At 36.0% G+C, this 25,044-nt stretch overlaps 3 protein-coding genes across 4 annotated transcripts in view; 2 read left to right on the top strand and 1 right to left on the bottom strand.

The window, feature by feature from the left end:
- Positions 1-4,568, top strand: part of LOC126753681 (piggyBac transposable element-derived protein 3-like) — a 28,678-nt gene extending 24,110 nt beyond the window's left edge. The window contains exon 4 of the mRNA XM_050465358.1: positions 4,325-4,568. Coding sequence (XP_050321315.1) covers positions 4,325-4,568 — 244 coding nt within the window. The remainder of the gene's footprint in view (positions 1-4,324) is intronic.
- Positions 1-25,044, bottom strand: part of LOC126753470 (uncharacterized) — a 118,360-nt gene that overhangs the window by 72,823 nt on the left and 20,493 nt on the right. The gene's annotated exons all lie outside the window — the stretch shown is intronic.
- On the top strand, positions 5,028-23,529 carry LOC126753460 (protein dimmed). The gene is made up of 4 exons (XM_050464958.1): positions 5,028-5,100; positions 17,374-17,564; positions 22,012-22,260; positions 22,497-23,529. The coding sequence occupies exons 2-4, from the start codon at positions 17,382-17,384 to the stop codon at positions 23,091-23,093; spliced, it is 1,029 nt and encodes a 342-aa protein (XP_050320915.1). The 5' UTR covers positions 5,028-5,100; positions 17,374-17,381; the 3' UTR covers positions 23,094-23,529.

Genomic DNA, 25,044 nt, shown 5'->3' with positions numbered 1-25,044 from the left:
AAAAAAGAACGAGCGGTACGATGAGGAGTGCCATGGCGCAGCGGAGAGAAAACAGACTGCCTACCTCGCAACGTTACAATCGACCACAACACGTGCGGGGTTGGATAGACACCGAGAGTTGGAGATAAAAGCGAGACGCATTTGTAGACCAAAAAAGAGAAAGGCCGAAATGCGTAAGTATGAAAAGCCTGACAAGCTGGTCGACAGAGTTAACGGTCGAAAAGATGCGGACTAACAGAAGGTTCGATGACCTGAGCATACTTTTGTAGAACCCCCAGAGGTGATCTAGTGACCGATGCTCATAGCATACTAAAATTATGGAGGGAACACTTCTTCAAACTGCTGAATGGCAGTGAAGGCATAACATCAGGAGAAGGTGAACCCGATCCTCTAATCACTGACGATGAAGAAAACGTTCCATTGCTTAAAGATGAAGATGTTCGAATAGAAATTACCGGGCTGAAGAATAACAAAGCAGCGATGGTTAATGGAATGTCGGCCAAGCTATTCAAACACGGCGGCGAAGAACTGATAAGGAACATGCATCTTTGTAGAATATGGTCGGACGAAAGCATGCCCAATGATTGGAATTCAAGTGGGCTGTGCCCAATCCACAAAAAGTGAGATCCCATAATATGCGCCAACTACCGTGGGATAAGCCTCCCCAACATCGGTTCTATAGAGCGTATTATTAAAGATTGAAGCCCAGAAGCAACAAACTGATTCGACCTTATCAGTGTGGCTTTAGACCTGGAAAATCAAAAACTGACCAGATATTCACCATGCGTCAAATCTTGGAAAAGACCCGTAAAAAGAGAATCGAAACGCACCACCTCTTCGTCGATTTCAAAGGTGCTTTTGATAGCAAGAAAAGGAGTTGCCTTTATGAAGCTATATTTGAATTTGGTATCCCCATAAAACTAATACGGCTGTGTAAACTGCCATTGAGCAACACCAAAAGCTCCGTCAGGATCGGGAAGAACCTCTCCAAGCCGTTCGATACCAAGCGAGGTTTCAGACAAATCGACTTCTTTTCGTGTGACATCTTCAGTCTACTCTTGGAGAAAATAATTCGAGCTGCAGAACTAAACAGAGAAGGTATCATCTTCTATAAGAGAGGACAGCTTTTGGCGGACGCCAATGATATTGATATCATTGGCCTTAACAACCGCGCCGTTAGTTCTGCATTTTCCAGATTGGATAAGGCAGCGAAGCAAATGGGTCTGGTGTTGAACGAGGGCAAGGTGAAATATCTCCTGTCATCAAACAAGTCGCGACTAGACTCTCACGTCACTGTTGACAGTCATAACTTCGAAGTTAGTATCTACGACTTTAAACTTAGTTCGTTTATCTTGGAACCAGTATTACTACCAACAACATCGTCAGACTCGAAATCCAACGCAGAATATCTCTACCAGCAAGTGCTACGTCGGACTAAGTAGACAATTGAGAAGATAAGTCCTCTCTCGACGAACAAAAACAAAACTCGTATAAGTCACTCATTATTCCAGTCCTGCTATATAGTGCAGAGGCATATACCATGACAACATCAGATAAGTCGACGTTACGAGTAAAGAAGAAAGCTGACATGAAACCCACGCTTTTCTTTGAGATACCAATGATGTTAACTAACTTACTCAATTTCAATTTACAAATTCTGTATTGTTGGGATCTTTTTGTCCAATATAGCCTCTTATGACCTTTCTTTGCACAGTATTATAATTAAGATTGGAACCTGAAGATTAGAATGTTTGGCTCATTCAGTCAGATCAAAGGCTTGTCAGCCTGTGTGACGAATGTCAAAATAATCAAATAAATTTGTAATCACTAAAGATATTAAAGTACCTACCGAATTTCTATTGCCCATTATCAAAACGTGCGACCTGAATTCGGAAAGTGGTCTTCTTCGCGCGGGATAATATAGGATGTACCAAATATAAAATCTCGAACAGCGAGTTCCTTAAATGGTTATGTAGGTTAAAACGCGTTTATGGCTGCTTATCAGTAAGAAAATTTTTCATATAATAAGGTAACATACCATTAATTACTGATTAGTTATACGTAAAACTTAATTTGATGTTTTCGTTTTTTCGACTATTTTCGAAATATAATTTTATTTCAGTATCATATATCTATATGTATGTATATATTTCTAATACATCATCGCAACAAAATTTCACAAATAATTATGGAAAAAGTGGAGTAAACTAAACTTTATCGCGGAAATTTATCATATCCTGATTTTATTCTAATCTTATTTTGATAAACACAAATACTTTGTTATCACAATGCTAACTTTTTATATTTGGAAAAATTTATGTATGTATGTATATACATACCTACTTATATAGTATTATATAAGTACGATTACGGGCATTCCATAAGTGCTAGTGTTGTGGACTGTTGATAATGATAATGTTTTCCACTTAAATCGATATAACATTGGCGTAATTTCGTGCGCATCTAGTCTGATATTTAGACTATATTTTCGATATATTTATAAACATATATACATATGTATGTATGTGTGTGCCTATATTGTGTACTTGAACTAAACGTACTTGTATCAATAGTTGGGAAATATTTATTTGTGATTTTTTTGTGACGCAAGTATAGTCATTTATGGTACAAACATATGTGTACGTCGAAACAAAGCAATACTTATTTGAATTACATAAGAAATAAAATCTCAGTTCTCAGATACTCTAAAATTACATCTAGGGGTTTCATATAGTCTCATAAAGTTATAAATTATAACTAACTGAAAACATAGCGTTGAGAATTGTAATTGTTTTTTAAATATGTGTAAAAATTTTTGATTTTACGATAATATAAGTAATTATTCTAGGTCATTGTAGGATTTTGGGATAAATTTTAATCCCTTGCCTTGGACTAAAAGACATTCAAGCTTTTAACAAGAGAACATATAAATAATCGCCTCCTAAAAGGCGTGATGCCTTAGCTATACTGCATTTTAAATGCTTGCAGTGCGTTATAAATATTATTTCCTCTCGAAGTTTCAGGATTTATCGGTTTATAATCGATGTAACTTTCGATTAGCAATGATCGAATCGTTAAAACTGCTAGATGGTTCGATTGATTGGTATGTTTTAGAACTATCTCAGAACTAACTAACGCCTGAGAATTTATTTGCTGTTTGCTGTGTCTATAAATACAGTCGTTCTACTTTGTTTGGCTTGAAGCCACTTTCCTATGTTTTAAACGAAAATTTATTGAATTACTATGATTCTAGAAGAATACTAAGTCTCTATACCATAAGCAATTTCGAACTTTCCTTTTTTCACAGTGTTAAAAAACTCCTTCCCAAGAAGACGTTTTGTTATTTAAGGGGCTATACCAGTGTGACGCATGAAAAATTAAAGGAAACTCATCTTATGTATTATTTTCTGCTTTTGAAAGCCCTTCACATTAATAGTCCAATTTTGGTCCTCTGTGGATAAGTGTTAACGGGATATATAAATACTAGTTAGAGGCATGGTTAGGTTTTTCCAAAGTCGGGCTTTATGATTGAAAGTATTAGCATTTTGCTTAAAACCTTTACCAAGAAGACGTTTTGTTATTTAAGCAAAAACTTTGAACACTCAGGTAACTTCGTTACGTTAAGAACTGGGAACATCTGTTTAAAATCTAGAGATTTGCCTTTGTTGTCATGACTTGACGACAAGACGCAATACCCCGAGGAAAAGGTCAAGATTGTTACAGGTTCTTAGGCCAATAATTTGAATATATTAAAATTTGTTAAAACGTTCCTTTAAAAACGCGCTGGTAGCTGAACAAGTACAACGTAAGAAGTTTTCTGGTAACGTAATGAATCTAGAGCAAAGTGTAAGTGCATATGCGCCCCATTAGCGTAATAATATACATTTATTGAATCATCTATGTAATGACATTAGTCTTACCAACGTCATCACTAGCAAACTGATTCTGTATACATATGTATGTATAAATATGTGATTATGTGTATGCATGTATGTTTATATGTATGTATGTATGTATGTGCATACATACGTAATCAACTTTAGATGTTTTTTATATGTGGAAAAAATCTAACAACAGCAAGAACAACATCAAGCAAAATCACCCTTAATCATAACACACACACGCATCCACAAGCCCACGCACTCCATCGGCATTGCACACATAATAAAACAAACCCTGGCCTACAAGCGCACAAGCAGCTGATAATGCACACAAATATGAGTAGCAAAGCCAACACTTTCCAGTGAATTTGAATGGTTGTGGATTGCAGAGGAGTGGAACTGTTTCAGCCATGCTTCGCTTATGCTTTAATTTGCTTCTTCAGCACCATGCTGACTTACCATCACTCAAGCGTATTTGAGCGCAATGTCGCTTTCCACTCAACAGTGCCGAAGCAACAAGTATCCACTCAATTGCTCGGCGTTGATGATCCGCGTGCCGGTCGCTTGATAACGTCTAGTCTTGAGCGCAAAGGAAACGGGCATGCGCAATGCTACCAATTGCCATTCGAATTGTCGCAGAGTACTTGTGTGGGTGGTTGGTTGGCTGTTTGGTCCAGCCTTTGTTGACGTTGCGAGTTAGCGCGTGTTGGCGCCGTCGTACTCGTACTTGTTGCTCGCTTGTCTGTCTATCAGTGTTAGCTGGCTGCCAACCTTTCGTAGTGTTATACGTTGGCATTTCATTCGAATCCACAAGTGGCTATGCGGCAGCCTCAGTGCTTCCGGTTCAATCTGTCTGCTTAGTTGTGCATTTGCCGCAGCGGGAATCACTCGGCGCCGTCGTGGTTCGTCGTCGTTTACCGTTGAAAGAGTATATTTTGATTTCATGTGTGCAGCGCAACAAGTGTTTTTTCAGTGGAATAGAAAATTTCATTAAAAGTTAACTGAAAGTTAAAGAAATTTATGTTTCAACTCAATATTAAATGTGTACACGAAGCATGTTATTGAGTTTTATAAAAATTAACAGTATTTTCGTTAGAAAGAAACCTTAAAATTTGGTGAAAATAGTCGTTTGTAAGAGCTCTCATAAAAAAAAAATTTTAAATTTTCAAATCCAACTGATTTTAAAGTGATTATATTTTAGGAAAACGATATTGAAAAAGTGAGTCTGTGCTTGCTTAATTAAGTTGCTTAAAACAAACATATATTCTATATAAATCATGTCATATTTATATTTATTTTTTGTTTCTGAAGTTGTTTCAAAATCAGCTTTATTTGTTGCTAAAATAGATCATGTATTGTTCTCTTAGTCTATTCAAATATAGTACATACCACCCATCAAATTTGTAAACTTTGTTCTATATACATACATAAATAAAAGGAACGCTATCTAAAGCAATAAAGAAATAAAAAATATTAGGTTTCAGATCAAATAAAAAACAAAAAAAACTCGAAAGATTTTTGTAGCAAGCCATACCAAAATCCTTTGAGTTGTTAGATTTTAAAAGACTCAATTAAATCTGGGTATATACGGTTAAATATAATCATCTGTTTTAGGAAGCTCCTCCGCCTTGATATAATAGTAAAATAAAAAAGTCAAAGTACTTTCATTCATTAATTTAGTTATCAACTCAATCGACCTTTACTCAATACAAAATATGTTTTTTTTCTTATATAAATCACTTTTTTCATTTCTTGCGTATTAAAAATATGCTCAAGTCAAAATAACATATAGAGGGCTCAACATAAACATAATATATTACATACATTAAACATAACAAAATTGAACATATAATAAACACTATTAAGAAAGATGTATAGTTATTTCATATTTCAGATAATAAGCATAAAAGCTTCAGGTGTTTCATATCTACACTAAAATTTTTAAGGCTAAATATTTTTGAATTGACCATCAGCCTCCTCTGTGTGAACACATATTACTTGCAGAACTCTTCGCGACAATTTTACACAAAGTTTAAAAAACCGCACTTTGTAGGTTATAAAAACTATAGGTAGAGATACCTTCAATCAGTCAATTTCAACTATGCCCGGGAAGTTAAATCCACATCTCAATTTTTACCTGAATCCACCTTGGGTCACACATTTAACATTTTAAATAATAAAAATTGAATGTTTCTTTTCCTATCTCTCCTAACTTTATTAAACTCTTGCTACCGCAAGTAGGTCTAACGTAATGAAAAACTATTCTTTGACCTTTGCAAGTTACAAGTTGCAAGAAATTTTCTTTTCCCAATTTGAAGTGATCATTTCTACACTGCATTTTGTTTATTTTTATTGGGTTTGTTTAGAGTATTTAGAGATATTGGACAGTTATGTTTTGAACACATCTCGCATGCTTGAAAGTATTTAACTTTTTCGAGAATACAAATCGGCTCAATGAACCTTCGAACCTGACTTTTTAAAAGTATGTATTTTCTCTTAAAAAGTCAAGTTCGATACATGTTATAAATGTTATATTTATTCTGGAAGTTTTCTGTGTTCAAAAAAGTATCGAGAGCATTCACTTCGGTTAGATTTAAACACATATGAAGCTATTTGTTCATTTATATTGGGTAGTCGAAAAAGTCTTTTCGTATTTTGTCAATAGATGTCGTTGCAGTCGTATATCTCCAATGCTACCAATCACACTGTGTCATACCATATAGTGTTGGAAAGGTGAGATTTTAAGCTTCATTTAACCAGATTAAATTTGGGGAAGTTGAAAAAAAGTTACAGCTGCTCAAAAATAATTGAAAATATTGAAGAAATGATATTTTGAAATTTTTGTTTAAAAAAATGGAAGAACGCCATGCCAACGCCACCAATGAAATTTGTGAAGTTTACGGAGGCTGTGTCAGTAGCAATGGTTCGCTCGTTTCCGTTCTGGAATTTCGAAACTTCGATTTACACTGATGAAAGTTTTACACTGATAGAATAATGTCTCTAGCGGAAAAATTACAAAAATTGGTCGACCAAAATGGTATACATTTGTTTATTTATTTATTAATATAAATATAAAAAAAAAGTTGAAGTTTGATGAGAAATACGAAAAGACTTTTTGGACTACCCAATATTACAGGCAATTTGATTGCTATGCTACTACCTAGTCTAATCGATTTGGCCCAGGATGTTAACAACAAACACTTCATATAAAATGGTATTATCATCTTCAAAGTAAGTTCTCTTAAGTGGTTATGAGGAGTTAAAAAATCTGATTTGATTTTTTCAGTATATTTATTTTTATTATTTTGCCATAATCGCATTTTTAATAAATTTAATTATTATTGCAATATATTTGTGGTCTTGGGTTGAGTCCTTTGGCTTATCTGCACCCGTTTTGTTATGTATTTACTTTTATTGCATCCAGTGCAGTTAAGTAAATGTTCTTCGATACTTGCTTTTCATATTCACATTTGTATCGTATTAATATGAAAGAACAAAGCTGTTGGTCCTTAAGAATGCTGTTAGTTCTTTGTTGCAAAGCTGAGGGGAAATAAAATAAAAAGCAATGAAATAAGGTTATAGGGTTACAGCTGCGATGACGTGAAAAAAGTCTCCGGCATGGCAGGAGTTCGGCTGGCGACAATATTTTTTAAAGCCAACAGTGACGGTAATGGCTTTTAAGTACTTTCGAACAGAAAAACACAGCTCTAATTACATTTATAAACGTTAAATTGCTAGTATACAATTAAGAGGTCTTGGTAAAATTATGTTTTCAAAGGCATTTCATTTAACACAAACCTTTCTTAAACTGTTACAGTGTTACAGTAGCGACTGCTTTTTAGCTGCTATGTACGAACAATATAACTTTACTACGCTTCAACGTTCTCTAATTCTCAAAACAATCGACACAAATTTATGTTAAAATTTTGATATATTATATTATGTACTCTTAATGTTCCTTTGGCCTCAGAGAGGCTTAGTATGATAAAGTGAAAGGAATGAGTCTGAATCCCACACTATGCCAACAGAACGGTTTATAAAAAAATAGAAGTTGTGAGAACTGTGTAATCGGTGAAGTTTTGAATCAGAAATGTTCCAGAAACTGAACGAAATTGATGTGAATGATTTCTTTTTACAAAACCGAATGATTATCACATCGAAACAACTGCTTGCAGCAAAAGACATACATATGTATGTGTTTAAGTGATATGTAAATATTTTGTCATCCAAATGGAAATTCGCGTTACAAAAGATTAGCATATCCAGAATTTCACTTTATCTGAAACAAATAGCCCTGTTTCGATTTTTTGCAGAATGACGTTTTGAAATAAGCGTTGGACAATAATTCCACTTTCATCCATAAAAGTTCCTCTGCCGCATTAGTTAGTTGTTAAGGAATTAATTACATGGGTTTACGGGTTTAAAAAAAGCAATGTTTTTTATTGTCCTATTAAATTCTACAGCACCTCTAGAATATTCAAGTTGATTCGTGTAATAGTTTTGGAGATACAGCCTTGAAAACTTGTGCACCGTCTTTAAACGCGTTTTTTTCGAAACTGCGAAATCGGTTGGCAAGATTTCTCGAGAACTACTTAACCGATTTTCATGAAATTTTACACAGGTCTTTGAGACACGACACAATCCTTAAAAACTTTTATGAAGGATTTTTTTCGTTACAACTATTTGAAAAATGTGAAAATTTTCACTGAAATTTTAATTTTATTGTAAAAATGTCTGCCAAAAATCCTATTTTAATTTTTTTCCTTCATCCAAGTTCTAAATTAAGGTTTTAACTAAAACACGTATTTTTTTACTTTAGAGGATCTTGTAAGGATTTATGCTCCAAACGGGGACGCATTTTTTCCGAGGGGTCACTGGAAATTGGGTTACAATGGCCGAGCATAAAATTTTTTTTTTTCCAAATAATTTTAGAATTTCTTTGTTAAGAGTGTATGTTTTTTCAAATAAAATATTTAGTGTTTTTATATGGGAATGAATTGTTGAAAAGAGCCTGTTTTTACCCAATGAAACCCCTTAATTAAAGCTTACACAAGGTCCACAGAACCAGTGCTAAAATCCAACAGGACAGCGGACTCAGTCTGATTAGTTTGGATAAAATATAGTCTTTCTGTGAGCTCGTTAGTTTTACAGTTTCCTGCAATTCCGCTATAACTTAGTACCCAAACCAGTCTCACCCTTTCCCTCCAACCTTCAGTCACCCACATATACCTCGTTGGCATATACGCAGAGAAGGAACCACACCTTATAAGTTTTTCGTTTTGAGATTCCATTTAAGTATGTGAATTCGATTTTCAAACCGAATAACTTCGTTTATACTCGTATGTGAGAACAAAATATAGATCATATCTGAGTGATACGATTCAAAACCGAGAGATGCTTACCCAACAAACAACGCCAGAAACGTGAAATTCGGTAAATTCGCTTAAACCAAAAAAATTGTACGGAAGTCTATGCTTGTAAGATTAAAATTAAAATAAAAAATATTTACAATTTACAATTATTACAATTTTGTAAGATATTGTATAATGGTACGGTTAAAAATTACTACAAGCGCGATAAATCAATAATTAAATATGTCAGTGACATTACACAGTGCGAAATGGGCAAAAGCGGACAATAACCATGCCTACTTCCCATATAACACAATTTTAAATTCCATTTGATTCTATCACTTTCCAGTACACATATCAGGAAGCAATTGATATAATGGTACAACTTTGCACTAATAATTTTTTTAAAGTATTATCTTATGACCAAAAATTGTCCAAATCCAACAAAAACTGTTCAAATTCCTAGGTACCGAATATGTTGACCCCATTATCTATAGTTGACCTTTGATTTTTGAAATATCGGTTAATGTATGAGACATACAATTGAAATTCAGAGGGAATCTTTTCCTGATAATAATAACTGTGTATAAAAAAGGGACTGAATCGGTCAATACTTCCCTGAGCACCCATATATCTAATATACAGATTTTCGAACTTCTGGATGACTTTATACCGGATATATTTGCCAATATGTGAGTTATCTCAATGAGCGTGTTTTACTCATAACAGTTTATATTTATGCTTAAAATAGATAAAATTGGGCGAAAACTTGGCCTAGACCCAGTATAACCAATATCAGGATTTTAGAACAACCGGTTGACTTTACTTCATATCATTGGTGTTTGTATGTGCAACCCAGGGAAAATAGATAAAATCGGGTCAAATATTACCACCAAATCTCATATATTGTATATAACGACTTTTGTTCTAACAAACTTTATGCGTCTGTCAGTGATCGGAAATTTCTACATATGTATATAGTATACTATATAAATAACAATTACATGTCACATCTTCTCCGGGGTAAGCTAGCTGAGTCAAGTTTGATCCATCTCAAATTACTTTATTTCTCAATTATATTAGGTAGTCGAAAAAATCTTTTCATATTTTGCCAATAGATGTCGTGTCATACCATTTAATGTTGGAAAGGTGAGATTTTAAGCTTCATTTAACCAAAAAAAATTAAATTCGGGGAAGTTGAAAAAAAGATTCAGCTGTTCAAAAGTGAGCGAAAATAATGAAGAAATTCGGTATATTTTAAAATTTTTGTATAAAAAAGGAAGAATGCCACGCAAGCCACTAATAAAATTTATGAAATTTACGGAGACGATGCTGTATCAGTTCGTGTAGCACCACAATGGTTCGTTCGCTTCCCCCTTCACAGGTACATTTCTTTTAGTAACTATGTGTCCGGTTTGTATGGAAGCTATATGCTATAGTGATCCGATCAGAACAATTTTTTCGGAGATTATATTATTACCTTAAGCAGTAAACCATGTCAAATGTCGTGAAGATACCACGTCAAATGCGAAAGTTTTCCTTGATTCCGATCGTTCGGTTTGTATGGCAACTATATGCTATTGTGAGCCGATCTGAACAATTTCCTCCAAAACTTACATTATATCTATGAACAATAACTCGTACCAAATTTCGTGAATATATCTTGTCAAATGCAAAAGTTTTCCATACCAGCACTAGATTCCGATCGTTTAGTTTGTATAGCAGCTATATGCTATAGTAAGCCGATCTGAACAATTTCTTCGTATATTACATTATTATCTTAGAAAATAATCTGTGCCAACTTTTGTGAAGATACATTGTCAAATGTGAAAGTTTTCCATACAAGAACTTGATTCCGATCGTTCAGTTTGTATGACAGCTATATGTTATAGTGATCCGATATCGGCAGTTCCGACAAATGAGCAGCTTCTTGAAGAGAAAACGACGTTTACAAAATTTCAATACGATATCTTAAAAACTGAGGACCGACGGACTAACTGACAGACAGACAGACGGACATGGCTAAATCGACTCAGCTCAACATACTGATCATGTATATATACATATACTTTATAGGGTGTCCGACGATTCCTTCTGGGTGTTACAAACTTCGTGACAAACTTAATATACCCTGTTCAGGGTATACAAATATATTAATTTTATACGAGTAATTATGAGAAAAATGCCGGTTAAAAATTAAACCTCTACAAACACTCGAGGCAGACACAAAAAATGTAAGATTTTAACGGCAACGAAAAAATTTCGGTGGTGCTGTCTTACTACGCCTTGTGATTTCAAACCTTGCAGGCACTCCTCCCTTATGGCCAAGTGCCTAAAAACTTCGACTGTCCATAAGTATGCGCTGTAAATAACTCAACCTTTTATAATTTAGTAAAGATGTTGACGAAATCAATTTATATATACAATAATAATTGCTAGCCAATCTATAGTCTTCTAAATCTACCAAAAGCATTGTTGATGAAAAGCATAACTTTTCAAACTTAATTTCTACATTTTCTGGATATATAGTACTTACAGGTAGAATGCTAACTCACAATATTCGATTGAATATTTGTCTTCCAGTACAAATATGTATGTACATATGTATATGTAAATACAAATCCTCGAATTTAAAAATGCGCGTCAATCTTGAAAATACATTTTATACTAACACTGAAATTAATTCTTTTCTATGGCAGTTTCATGATACGAAAGTGGAAGAACTCAACGCAGCTGTTAAATTAAAAAAAAAAAATATTCAGTTGATTTATCCGATAAATTGTACATACATTTAACTTATTGCTAGAAACTTCGAAATTCATCGCTTTGAGAATATTTTGCACTTTAACCATTTAATGTTTGAAGTGGTGCCTCCAAAGCTCGAAAGGCTCATATTCAAAAACTTAATCACGCTAGTCAACGGATTTCGAAAGAACCGTTTTTTCATTAATTAGATCGATAAAGAAATGTTTAAATGAGATGTTTCTGTCTTTTCGTCTTGCAATTCCTATATTCCGGTATAATCTGGAAAAATATTTTTTTTTTTATTTTTGACATACGTAGACTATGATATATACATACATTACTGGCTTTCAAAATCGTAAAAAACAAATTTTTTCCACCCAACATCAACAAGAAAGATAAGATGAAAGCATAAAGTCAAATATTCCTGTAGCAAGGGGGCCCCACCTTTTACCCTTGGCATGGTTTTTTTTCGGCGGCCCTATTTATGGCACGTGCATTGCAGTTCTATTAAGAGGTACATCCAGTGTGAAAATTTGAAAAAATCGTTTGTTTTCATATTTCAATGTTTATATTTTTAAAAATAACTTAAAATCGATATCACAAATAGTTTTTGAGTTATAGCCATTTAAAGGGTAGTCGCCCAGTTCAATCAGTTCCATCAGTTTATCTTTGAACATTTGTTTCTTCAAATAACATTTTTCGAAATTGCTGCGGTGACAAATCGAAGACAAATGTGAAATGTGACAATGAAAATCTGATTGTCATGAAATTTTCTGGCTGTAATAATAATTCTGCATACTATCTCCGAATAGGCTTTTGATCTGATAAAAATCCAATTTTGTCAGTCTAAAAACAACCAAAATTTTGGAAAAAGCGAACTATTTTTAAATTTTTGTTTTTTGTTTTTTTGATCGGCTTTGATTTGTACTGATAATTTCTCTTAGTTTAATGAGAATTTTTTAGGTTTAGGTTACATCCACGGAGAAAGCCGGAATCATTGCAGTACAGCTTGAAACATGTACAAATGTATCCTTCATAAATAATTAGAAGACAGTTACTTTCACAGAAGATAAAAAGCTGATACTTATATTGTAGAAGATGCTGTTATAAAGAGCCTAAAATATTGATTCTTATAGTTTGTTCTGATGCAATATGTATTAAACATTGTTATAATTAATATTCGGCCTGGTTAGCCGTTTTTTTAACCTGAACTTAACTGACAGATGGTTGCTAACCAGATATTGAAAAATCGATCTTTAGATAGTCAGCTGTTTTATTCCAATGATTGGAACCGAAGTTAAATAAATTTTTTAAGTTTTTTATTCTATATGTATGTGGGTATATTACTTTACTCCTTTACCAAAAACAAAAACATAATTCAATGTTACAATATAAAGTGTGAAATTCTTATATTAGGTATAAGCTGGCTACGGGTAGTATTGACTCGATTGTATCCATTTTTGGTATTACTTTATATCATTACCATAAAAACATGCCGTATTAGTTTCATTAATATACCTCTCAAATTAATCAGTATACTTATAAGGTATAAAGCCAACCGGATGTTTGAAAATTCTTATAATAATACCCAACGATTACCCTCCTCCCGCCCAACCGACGCGAGGGGCGCAATCCGCGAACGAGCGGAATTAGCCGAGTCATAAAAGGCAAGAGAGTTTTAAGCGTTGCGATCTTAAGCTGCTCAGCTACAGAAACAAAAATTTCAACAGCCGAAATTAAGAATTAGATTAAAGTTTATAATTATTAAATGTTACTTGTTAAGAGTAGATAAAATAATTTTTTTAATGGTAAAGAGTGAGTCTGTTAGATCAAATGTGCTGGAATGAAAATTGAAATCATGACATATACGGCGGAATGGTTCGTTTAACTCAAAATTTGTTCTAGAAAATTTTAAAAGTAAGGGTCTAAACTGCCTGGTAGGGCGAGCGGGAACGTTAAAATTAATATCAGATAAGAGAGATGGGCTACAGACTGACCCATTCATGAGTTTTACAAGAAATATTATACCAAGCATCTCCTTACGACTAGGGAGTGTCGGGAGATTTATAAGTTTTAAACGGTTAATGTAAGGGGGAAGATTTAAACTGGAATCCCAATGCAAATGATTTAAGGCAAAAAGTAAAAAATGTTTTTGAACGGACTCTAGCTTATCGGAATGGACTTGGTAACTAGGGTTCCAAACCACAGAAGCATACTCCAATATAGGCCTCACCAGAGATGTAAAAAGAATTTTTGTGGTAAGCGGATCTCTAAATTCTTTAGACCAACGTTTAACAAAACTAAGAGCGCCTTTAGCTTTAAAAACCGTGGAAGATACGTGAAGATTAAAATTGAGTTTGGGGTCCATAGTTACTCCCAGATCAACAAAACTGCATACTTGCTCCAACCTAAAGTTTTGTATTGCGTATGAGGTAGGGTCTACAGCTCTACGTGAAAAGCACATCGTTTTACATTTTTAAGGTTCAATGGCATGTCATTTCTATCACACCAAGAAACTAGGTTGTTTAAGTCTGTTTGCAACTGACATCTTTCGCTGTTTGAAGTATATGTTTTAAAAAGTTTTACATCGTCAGCATATAATAAAACTTCTGAAAACTTAACAACAGATGATATGTCGTTAATAAATAACAAGAACAGAATTGGACCAAGATGGCTACCTTGAGGAACGCCTGAAGGAACATTGATTATGTCAGAAAAAGTATCTTTAAATATGACTTGTTGAATTCTATTACTAAGATAAGAAGCAACCCATTTTAGAAACATTGCTTGAAAACCAAGAAGATCAAAATATAACACTGATACTTATCTTAAAAGATCACTTAATACAAAAATTTTCACAATAAAGTTTTAAATATAAATTAACTAAATTCGCCAGAGCACCAAATTTACAGCTGAGCACGAGAAGGGTTGCCAGATTTTATGGTATGTACATATGTATATGGCGGCTAAGGGATTTATTGTCCCGATTTTATTCATTCTTTGGGATCATAATATACTACTACATTACATTACATCATTAATCTCATAGATGATCAATTTTTTCTCGTCATTCCCCTCTGGAGCATAAGAGCTGTAATAGGTTGCACCATCTCACACGATTTAGGCAGTAGTATTTTCGTCATCGCAAGTGATTAATCGGGTAATTCGCGCAGGTCTGACCTTCTCCATGTTAATCTGTGTCGGTCACATCTTTTGCTCCCTGCGAATTCCAATGAAGTTTGAGTTTTTCCGAGAGTATTCTAGTAGAGAGTGTGATTTTATGCAGGTTCCTCTGTCATTAAACTCCATAGTGTTTGATGCTTTTTAATCTGGGCTAGAATATTCTGCATATGATTCGTAGACCCTTGTTGTTGAATGCTTGCAGACTTTGAGTTATGGTGTTCGAAACCAACCATGTTTCACTTTCGTACAACATCGCCCACTTCACGTAAAATTGTAAAAATGCTTGTGAGGTAGGAGAAGCTGTCGATGAACTTAATTTAATAATTGTCAGTTTTTATTTCCCTTCTGCTGGAGTGATATACTCTCCTGACGTTTTTTTTTCCGATGTTTATCTCAGGTCAGACAGTGCATGCCAGTTCGACTAGGTTTGTAACCTCTTCAAATGTCATCTGCAAAGTCCAAATCTTTTAGTTGCCGCACTAGGTTCCATACAGTGCCTTTTTTGTGTAGGCTGGTATACTTATGAAGAACGAAGAGAAGATAATCGATTGCAATACTTGTGCATATTATGGGGATTATCTTATTATTGGAGAATCTTTTGGTAATTTTTTTGGGGAGAATGTCGGCGCATGGCTTACTGAAAAGTAGAGCATAATCTAATTTCCACAACGATTATCTTTTAGATTTATAACATTATTATTAGGAGAAGAAGGTGCTTTCCGTGATTCTATAAGATACCTCACAGAATAGCCGAAATTATCGGGGTCTTGAAAAGTCAGCATTGAGGGGACAATCTTTTGACGTGACCTTGAAAGCACTATTTGTATGTGTATTTGTGCTTGCTTCAAAAACATAACAAAAGATAAAAAAAACGCATGAAATTTATTGTTATTTATTGTTATATGAACTGTTCGCATGGTTGTATTCAGATTTCGTTCATTTCGCTTCGTTGTAACAGAAATATATCAAAATTTTGTTATGCAAAACCTTCTCCTTGGTTAAGTTGCAGGACCCCAGCCGCCACGATGCAGAAATAATTATTTGAGAAAAAATAATAAGCAGTGTCACGCTATTTGTTCGGGGATACAAATAATGCAAGGTGCGTTCCAACGTAAACAGGACTTTTTGAATCTAGCGCCCCCTGGTGGCGCCATCTATATGTCGACTGCTGCGTTAGAATCTGCTATGTTTCATGACATTTCATAAATTGGAAGTGAAGTTATTGCGATCAACATGTGGGCCAATCAAAATCCGTGATCACCGGAAATTCCATCGAAACTGTGCGTGAATTCATCAATAATCAGCCGAAATCATCATTGAAATTCATGGAGATGTAATTGAACATCTCCAAAACATCGACATTTTGACCGAACATTTGGGCTTACGAAAGGTGTGTGCACGGTTTATTTCGCACAAATTGACTGACGACCAAAAATTGCTCAGAATCAAACATTCGATAGACGCTTGTGACCGATTATTTGACCAAAAATCACATTTTAATCATTAACCACTCCACGTATTCACCTGATATAGCACCGCACGACTTCTTCCTTTTTGAACAAATGCATTTGCCCATGAAAGGAAAGCGTTATGCAGACGTAGAGGCCATTAAAAAGGCTTGCACCGGCATACTGGCGGCCATACCGGCCAACGAGCTAAAACACTCGTTCGACATGCTTTTGGACTGTGCAAAAAGCTGTATTGAAGCAGAAGGAGAGTATTTTGAATAAAATAAATTGATTTTGCCGAAAAAACCATTTGTTCAGTTTTTTTTTAATCTTGTTTACTTTGGAACGCACTTTTTATGCAATACTAAGCTTTATATTAAAGAATACATAAATCCAGACCATGCTCGATTAATTAATAATATATAATATAAGAATACGGGGAAACAAGAATGTATGTGCAAGTCAATTCCACAATAAGATATTTAAGAAATAATAATATTTAAGCCAGTAGTGATCTTAATAACAAGAGTGCGTTGGCACCTCGCATAACGCCACATGTGCATGACCGGCGTGTTTGTTTACTATAACTCCACTGACATACTAGAAACACTTAAGCTTTTACACCAGTGCACCTGTGCTTGAAAATTTATTATCATGTTATTATATGCACCGACCGACTAAAATGTATTATATAATAAATTAAATGCTTAAATATCTGTGAATGTATAGAAATTACGGAAAAGTTTTACTTTTTAAATATAACAGAAATCAAAATGGGTTCGAATCATATTTCGGATATACTAGTCTCGCATGAATATATGACTATGGAACAACAACACCAAATGCATCAACATCAAATCAACCCTAACATGAATCCTGAGAATCCAAGATCACCTATTGATTTACAGGAGGGATCATCACGACCAGTACGACGAGCCAGCCAGAGGACTACACAGGTATTATGTTATAAAAAATTAATAAAAATCTAACTTCGGCTACATATATTATGATTTACAGGTGCCTTCTTAATAGTTAAAAAAGACATTTATTTTGATTTTATTCGGAAAGTTGGATCCGATCCAAAAAAATGCTGCGGAGAATGAAGTACTGTTCTAGACAATACTCCATTACCAAATTTCGTGAAGGTATCTTGTCAAATAAAATAATTTGTTCGAAACTTGTAGCGCTGCTTTGGATAATAATCTATTCGAAATTTTGTGAAGACACCCGGCAAATAAAACGAGTTGTTCATACATACTTGAGTTTGATCGATCAGTTTGTGTGGCAGCTATGTATATCCCATAGTGATACGCATTCGGCGATTCCAATAAATAAGCAAAATTTCAGAACGATATCTCAAACAAGAGACTACATAGTTCACTTATATACAGTTAGAGATATATTATATATACTTGTATATACATATGTCATTCCATCCAAAATTTACATTGAAATTATTTTTTCCATTCAAAACAAATTTTTGTGTTCTTTGAGTCAAAATATTGGAGACGTATTTTCTTTTATTTCGTATCCATATATCAATACATTTTTCAGCACAGATTAGTATATTCTTTAACATCAGATATGTGGCATATGACCCCATATTTCTGCAACCGGCACCTTCAAATAGCGGTCTGCTAATATTATACGGAAGTTTGTCGTATTATCCGTCGTGGTAGCCACTGTGACGGCATATACATATGTTTTAAAAGTTCATGGATCTTCAAAAACCTTCCTGAAACCACGTTAAAACTCGATATACTAATTTTTGACGGTACTCCGCGAAGGAGAATAATCGTGGTATACACTATCAAAGTGATATTTGGTTTCACTGAAGAATTTCTGTTCCAGAAACAAGAATTCAATCATCAACAGAAATCTCTTCTTCTTCTTAATTGGCGTAGACACCGCTTACGCGATTATAGCCGAGTTAACAACAGCGCGCCAGTCGTTTCTTCTTTTCGCTACGTGGCGCCAATTGGATATTCCAAGCGAAGCCAGGTCCTTCTCCACCTGGTCTTTCCAACGGCGTGAGGTTTTACTCTGCTTTCACAGCCGGTTACTGCGTCGAATACTTTCAGAGCTGGAGTGTTTCCGTCCATTCGGACAACATGACCTAGCCAGCGTAGCCGCTGTCTTTTAATTCGCTGAACTATGTCAATGTCGTCATATATCCCATACAGCTCATCGTTCCATCGAATGCGATATTCGCCGTGGCCAACGCGCAAAGGACCTTAAATCTTTCGCAGAACTTTTCTCTCGAAAATTCGCAACATCGACTCATCAGTTGTTGACATCGTCCAAGCCTCTGCACCATATAGCAGGACGGGAATTATGAGTGACTTATAGAGTTTGGTTGGCACCTGTTGGCAAGAGTTATCCTGCGTTGGATTTCTAGGCTGACGTTGTTGGTGGTGTTTACGCTGGTTCCAAGATAGACGAAAGATTTAAGAAATAATAATATGAGTTCCAAGTCGCGAGTGCGACGACTGTTTGTTTGATGACAGGAGATATTTCGTTTTGCCCTCGTTCACTGCCAGACCCATTTGTTTTGCTTCCTTGTCCAGTCTGGAGAAAGCAGAACTAACGGCGCGGGTGTTAAGACCGACGATATCAATCACAGCTCGAACTATTTTCTCCAGAAGCAGGTTGAAAAAGTCACACGATAGGTAATCGCCTTGTCTGAAACCTCGTTTGGTATCGAACGGCTCGGAGAGGTCCTTCCCGATTCTGACGGAGCTTTTGGTGTTGCTCAACGTCAGCTTGCACAGTCGTATCAATTTTGCGGGGATACCAAATTCAGACATTGCGGCATAAAGGCAGCTCCTTTTCGTGCTGTCGAAAGCAGCTTTGAAATCGACGAAGAGGTGGTGTGTGTCGATTCTTCTTTCACGGGTCTTTGCCAAGATTTGGCGCATGGTGAATATCTGGTCGGTTGTTGATTTTCCAGGTCTGAAGCCACACTGATAAGGTCCAATCAGTTTGTTGACGGTGGGCTTTAATCTTTCACACAATACGCTCGATAGAACCTTATATGCGATGTTGAGGAGACTAATCCCACGGTAGTTGGCGCAGATTGTGGGGTCACCTTTCTTAAGGATTGGGTATAGCACACTTAAATTCCAATCGTTGGGCATGCTTTCGTCCGACCATATTTTACAAAGAAGCTGATGCATGCTCCTTATCAGTTCTTCGCCTCCGTGTTTGAATAGCTCGGCCGGCAATCCGTCGGCCCCTGCCGCTTTGTTGTTCTTCAGGCGGGCAATTGCTATTCGAACTTCTTCATGGTCGGGTAATGGAACGTCTGCTCCATCGTCATCGATTGGGGAATCGGGTTCTCCTTCTCCTGGTGTGGTGCGTTCACTGCCATTCAGCAGGCTGGAGAAGTGTTCCCTCCATAATTTAAGTATGCTCTGGGCATCAGTGACTAGATCACCTTTGGGGGTTCTACAAGAGTATGCTCCGGTCTTGAAACCTTCTGTAAGCCGCCGCATTTTTTCGTAGAATTTTCGAGCATTACCCCTGTCGGCCAGCTTATCAAGCTTTTCGTACTCACGCATTTCGGCCTCTTTCTTCTTCTGTCTATAAATGCGTCTCGCTTCCCTCTTCAACTCTCGGTATCTATCCCATCCCGCACGTGTAGTGGTCGATCGTAACGTTGCGAGGTAGGCAGCCTGTTTTCTCTCCGCTGCGACACGGCACTCCTCGTCGTACCAGCTGTTCTTTTGCTCTCTCCGAAAACCAATGGTTTCGGTTGCAGCTTTACGTAAGGAGTTTGAAATGCCGTCCCACAGTTCCCTTATACCGAGTTGTTGAAGAGTGCTATCAGAGAGTAGGAGTGCAAGCCGAGTGGAGAATCGTTCGGCTGTCTGTTGTGATTGCAGCTTCTCGACGTCGAACCTTCCTTGTGTTTGGTGGCGCGCGTTTTTTGCTGCACAGAGGCGGGTGCGAATCTTAGCTGCAACAAGATATTGGTCCGAGTCGATGTTAGGACCTCGGAGCGCACGCACATCTAAAACACTGGAGACGTGTCTTCCGTCTATCACAACATGATCGATCTGGTTGGTAGTTTTTCGATCCGGAGACAGCCAGGTAGCTTGATGAATCTTCTTATGCTGGAATCTAGTACTAAAGATAACCATATTTCGGGCCCCGGCGAAGTCAATCAGCCTCAACCCATTTGGGGATGTTTCGTCGTGGAGGCCGAATTTACCGACCGTAGTGCCAAATATACCTTCTTTGCCCACCCTGGCGTTAAAGTCGCCAAGCACGATTTTGACATCGTGGCGGGGACAGCCTTCATAAGCGCGCTCCAAGCACTCATAGAAGGCATCTTTGGTCACATCGTCCTTCTCTTCCGTCGGGGCGTGGGCGCAGATCAGCGATATGTTGAAGAACCTCGCTTTGATGCGGATTGTGGCTAGACGTTCATTCACCGCAGTGAATGATAGTACTCGGCGACGGAGTCTTTCTCCTACCACGAATCCAATACCAAACTTGCGCTCCTTTATATGGCCACTGTAGTAAATGTCACAAGGACCTACTCGTCTTTGTCCTTGTCCCGTCCATCGCATTTCTTGGACGGCGGTGATGTCAGCCTTTGTTTTTACGAGGACATCAACCAGCTGGGCAGCGGAACCTTCCCAATCAAGGGACCGGACATTCCAGGTGCATGCTCTCAATTCGTAGTCCTTATTTCGCTTGCCATGGTCGTCATCAAAAGGGGGGTCTCTCATCCGAGGCTGCTGTTGGTTTTTCATTGGGGTGGGCGTTTTACGTGGCGGGTCCCAAACCCAGCGCACAACCCAATGTAGGGGATGCTTCGCCTTCTCACTTTAGCTCGCCTTCGAACGGATGTTCTTAGGCTACCCAGAGGATACTTGGTCAAAGACCGGAAGTAGTGAGCTGCTTGAGCCATGTGTAAAAGAATCGCTTCTGGCCACTCCCAAGTGAATGGCGATCAGAGAACTTTCCTCACTTGCGTGAACTTCTACAGATGACTCCATCCTCCATCATCATCATCAACAGAAATGGATCAATTTTTATTTTTCTAAAATCTCTAAACATGGGCCCTTTCGCACGATGTTGAAATAAAACTATGATTCGTATTCTTCCCAAACGAGAATGTACGACATGATAGTGGCGTCATTCGGTGATGATTTTATGGAATCGCCCGTAAAATAGGGTTTGGTGTCATACACTGATTTATTAAATATTTTCTTTTCCCGGCTGGTTATATCTGTTTGAAGTTACATATGCATTTATTGTTATAGATTTATATATAAGGACACATTAAGTATTTCTGTGTTATATGTGGGTTGAAAGTAAAGAAACTGTAGTTCATTTTTTAGTTCGTGACAGTCCAGCAAAATGTAGAACAATTTCTTTCCCTTTGCATTTCAGTTAAGCAATAATAATTATGAGATGGAAATGACAGATTCAAGTTCACAGAGCGACGATACAAGCGGCGGCGGCGGCAGCAGCAACGGTGGTAGTGCACGCCCATCCAGCCGCGCTAGGAATTCCTTAACGGGCACCACACAAAGCCGGCGCAGGAAAGGCGTTCTCAATGCAAAGGAGCGTAATCTGCGGCGATTGGAGTCAAATGAGCGCGAACGCATGAGAATGCACAGCTTAAATGACGCTTTTCAGGTAATGTCATGCAATGTATATGTCTCCATTCAACATATTTTATGTTAAATATTGTATGCACTTATGTATTGTAATGTGTGAAGTGTGGCAAGCGAAGAAACCAACCAGGCAATGAAAGAAAAAATTTTCGAATGCAGTATTGATAATGTTTGTTTAATTTATACAAATAAAAAAACAGGAATCCCAAATGCATATAAGTTTGTATATCTTATTTTATATCTTCTTATATATTTCAGTCGTTGCGTGAAGTTATTCCACATGTGGAAATGGAGCGTCGCCTATCTAAAATTGAGACTTTAACTCTAGCGAAAAACTACATAATAAATTTAACGCATATAATTCTCTCGAAACGCAATGAAGAGTCGTCGTTGGATTTGAATGGTGTAATATTGAATGGCGCCACTACCGATCTAACCGGCAATGGCGGTATTGGCGGAGTTGGTGATGTTGGACTCGGCGTTGGTGTTGGCGTTGGCATTTTAAATCTAAATGCTGGCGGTGGCGGCAATAGCTCTGGGCCTGGCCCTGGACCTGGGCCTGGGCCCTGTTATGATGACGTTCTAACAAATGGCACAAATTCGTACGATTGCGCCTTGGCTGCGGCAGATGTGGTGAATCAGCAACCTCGTCTAACCACCGCCACCACAACCATACAAATACAGAATCAAAGTCTCAGCCATATGCAGCCACAATTGTCGCAACATCTAATGCAAGCGAATCACAATCAATTGATGTTACAACAACCGACAACAACTACATTATTACTCAACAATGGTTTTGATGCGAGTGATAACAATAATAGTTATGATGAACCTTTTCGAGAATTTATATAAATTCGAAAATTTACAAATATACACTCAAGTTCACTTCGAAGAATGATTACGACAATTGCAGACTCATTGGATAGTTTGGACAGGAAAGAGTTTCTCAACCATAATTGATTTGTAAACTTGTACAAAAGGTAGAAGCCAAAAAAATTCACGAAATTCATATTGAATAAACTACAGTTCTTGTATAATTTTACCAATTTCCATAATTAGAGTATTCAAGTAACAGGAATTTTGTTTTAGAAGATATTGAAAAGCAGTGCATATTTAAACTCAGATATTTCTAAAGTTTTAAGTTAATAAGTACTAAAAAAGGTCGACAGTATACAGAGTGCCAGCAATTTGAAGATTGAACCGTTTCTAATGCTTTTTATACTCTTGGACACAATTGCATTTTAATTTTATAAAAATTCTAGTATAAACGAATTATTGCATAAAACAAAGTTTGTGCTTGACCAAAAAGTATTAAATTCGCTAATATTTTTTTCAATTTACGATGCTTCGGATATATTTTTGAAAAGATCAGATTTTTAATAACTTTATTTCGCATATATTTTTTAAAATATGATTCAATTAAAACATGTTAGTAACTCAAACATCTTCAACGTAACTATCATCTTGAAAGAAAAGGTGCACATAATCGGTTCTAATTTTCCTAAATTATATATAACATCATGACTTTGGCTTCATTAATTGGACAGTATTACTGCAGATAATATTAATTTATTTAAAGTTTAAATCTCCCATACAATTATCACCGCACTTGAAATTATTCAATGAGTTTATTTCCGTTACAGACTATTGCAATTACGAATTCGAAAGTTAAAAATAATGTATATAGCAAAAATTGAGAAATGTTTATATGTCATCTTAATAAGTAGTAAAGTTGATCAGTGTTATTAGATTTATATAAATACTAAATGGATATTATCATTGTGCAAAAGCTAATTAAATTAACTATAAAATTGGTCAATCCCATCAAATGCATTTTTTTGACAATTGTGGAAGTATAACACCAATTTGTCGCTAAAGGTCGCAATTATTTTTTCCAGTTCCTAAATGTTCACTGCTTGTTCATATTTAAGGGGTCAGTAGGGTAATCTTTATTAACATTTTTTTTGCATTTTGTGTTCTCTTATACCCTTAGAATTAATGTAGAAACCCACTTTATCGTTGGAAGGTTTCGAAAAAGGCCCAAAAATAATAATGCCGCTCGACATTCGGAGCGCTCGGAGTGCACACCTCAAACTTTAAACGCGTTTTCCTCAAAACACACCTTTTTGAACTGGCGGACATGATTCCGGTCGAACTACTCAACCCATTTGCTTGATTTTTTTTTCAATTGTTCACAAAACGCCTAGCTATCGTCCCTACAAGATTCATAATTTTATATAATTTTTTGACAATGTTATCACAAAATTTATGTCAAAAAAACATGGAAAAAAATTAAAAAAAAAACGTTAATTACTTTTTTATTTATCAACATTTTTTCATGATACTAGTGGGGACGATAACCATTCACGTATTTTTCATGAATAAATTGGGTTTCAGATGATCCAAACATGAGAAATCGTGTCCGCCAGTGAAAAAACGCATCTCACCCAGCCATTTCTCCGACAGATGTCATTAAAAAATTCCGAAAAAATTTGTTTATGCACTCCACGATATATCTCATGATATGTGAAAAAAGTTCTATTGTAGAATAAAAATTTCTAAAAAAAATGTCAAAAAAACAGGCCAGATTACCCTACTGACCCCTTAATTTTTTTCTTTTATTTTTCGAATATAGTCAAATTAAACATTGGGTAATCTGTGCGAAAATTAAATAGTTGGGTTTTTGAGAGGTTTAAATGTTCTACAAAAAATAATAATGGTGGCCTTCTAAGAAGGAAATAGTTGAACATACATACATATAAAATAGAAGTGGTAATAATTAATGATTACTAAAGGCAATAAC

The sequence above is a fragment of the Bactrocera neohumeralis genome, chromosome 3, assembly GCF_024586455.1.
Source record: "Bactrocera neohumeralis isolate Rockhampton chromosome 3, APGP_CSIRO_Bneo_wtdbg2-racon-allhic-juicebox.fasta_v2, whole genome shotgun sequence".
In the NCBI taxonomy this organism is placed as follows: domain Eukaryota; kingdom Metazoa; phylum Arthropoda; class Insecta; order Diptera; family Tephritidae; genus Bactrocera; species Bactrocera neohumeralis.
This window is presented reverse-complemented; position numbering and strand designations above follow the sequence as displayed.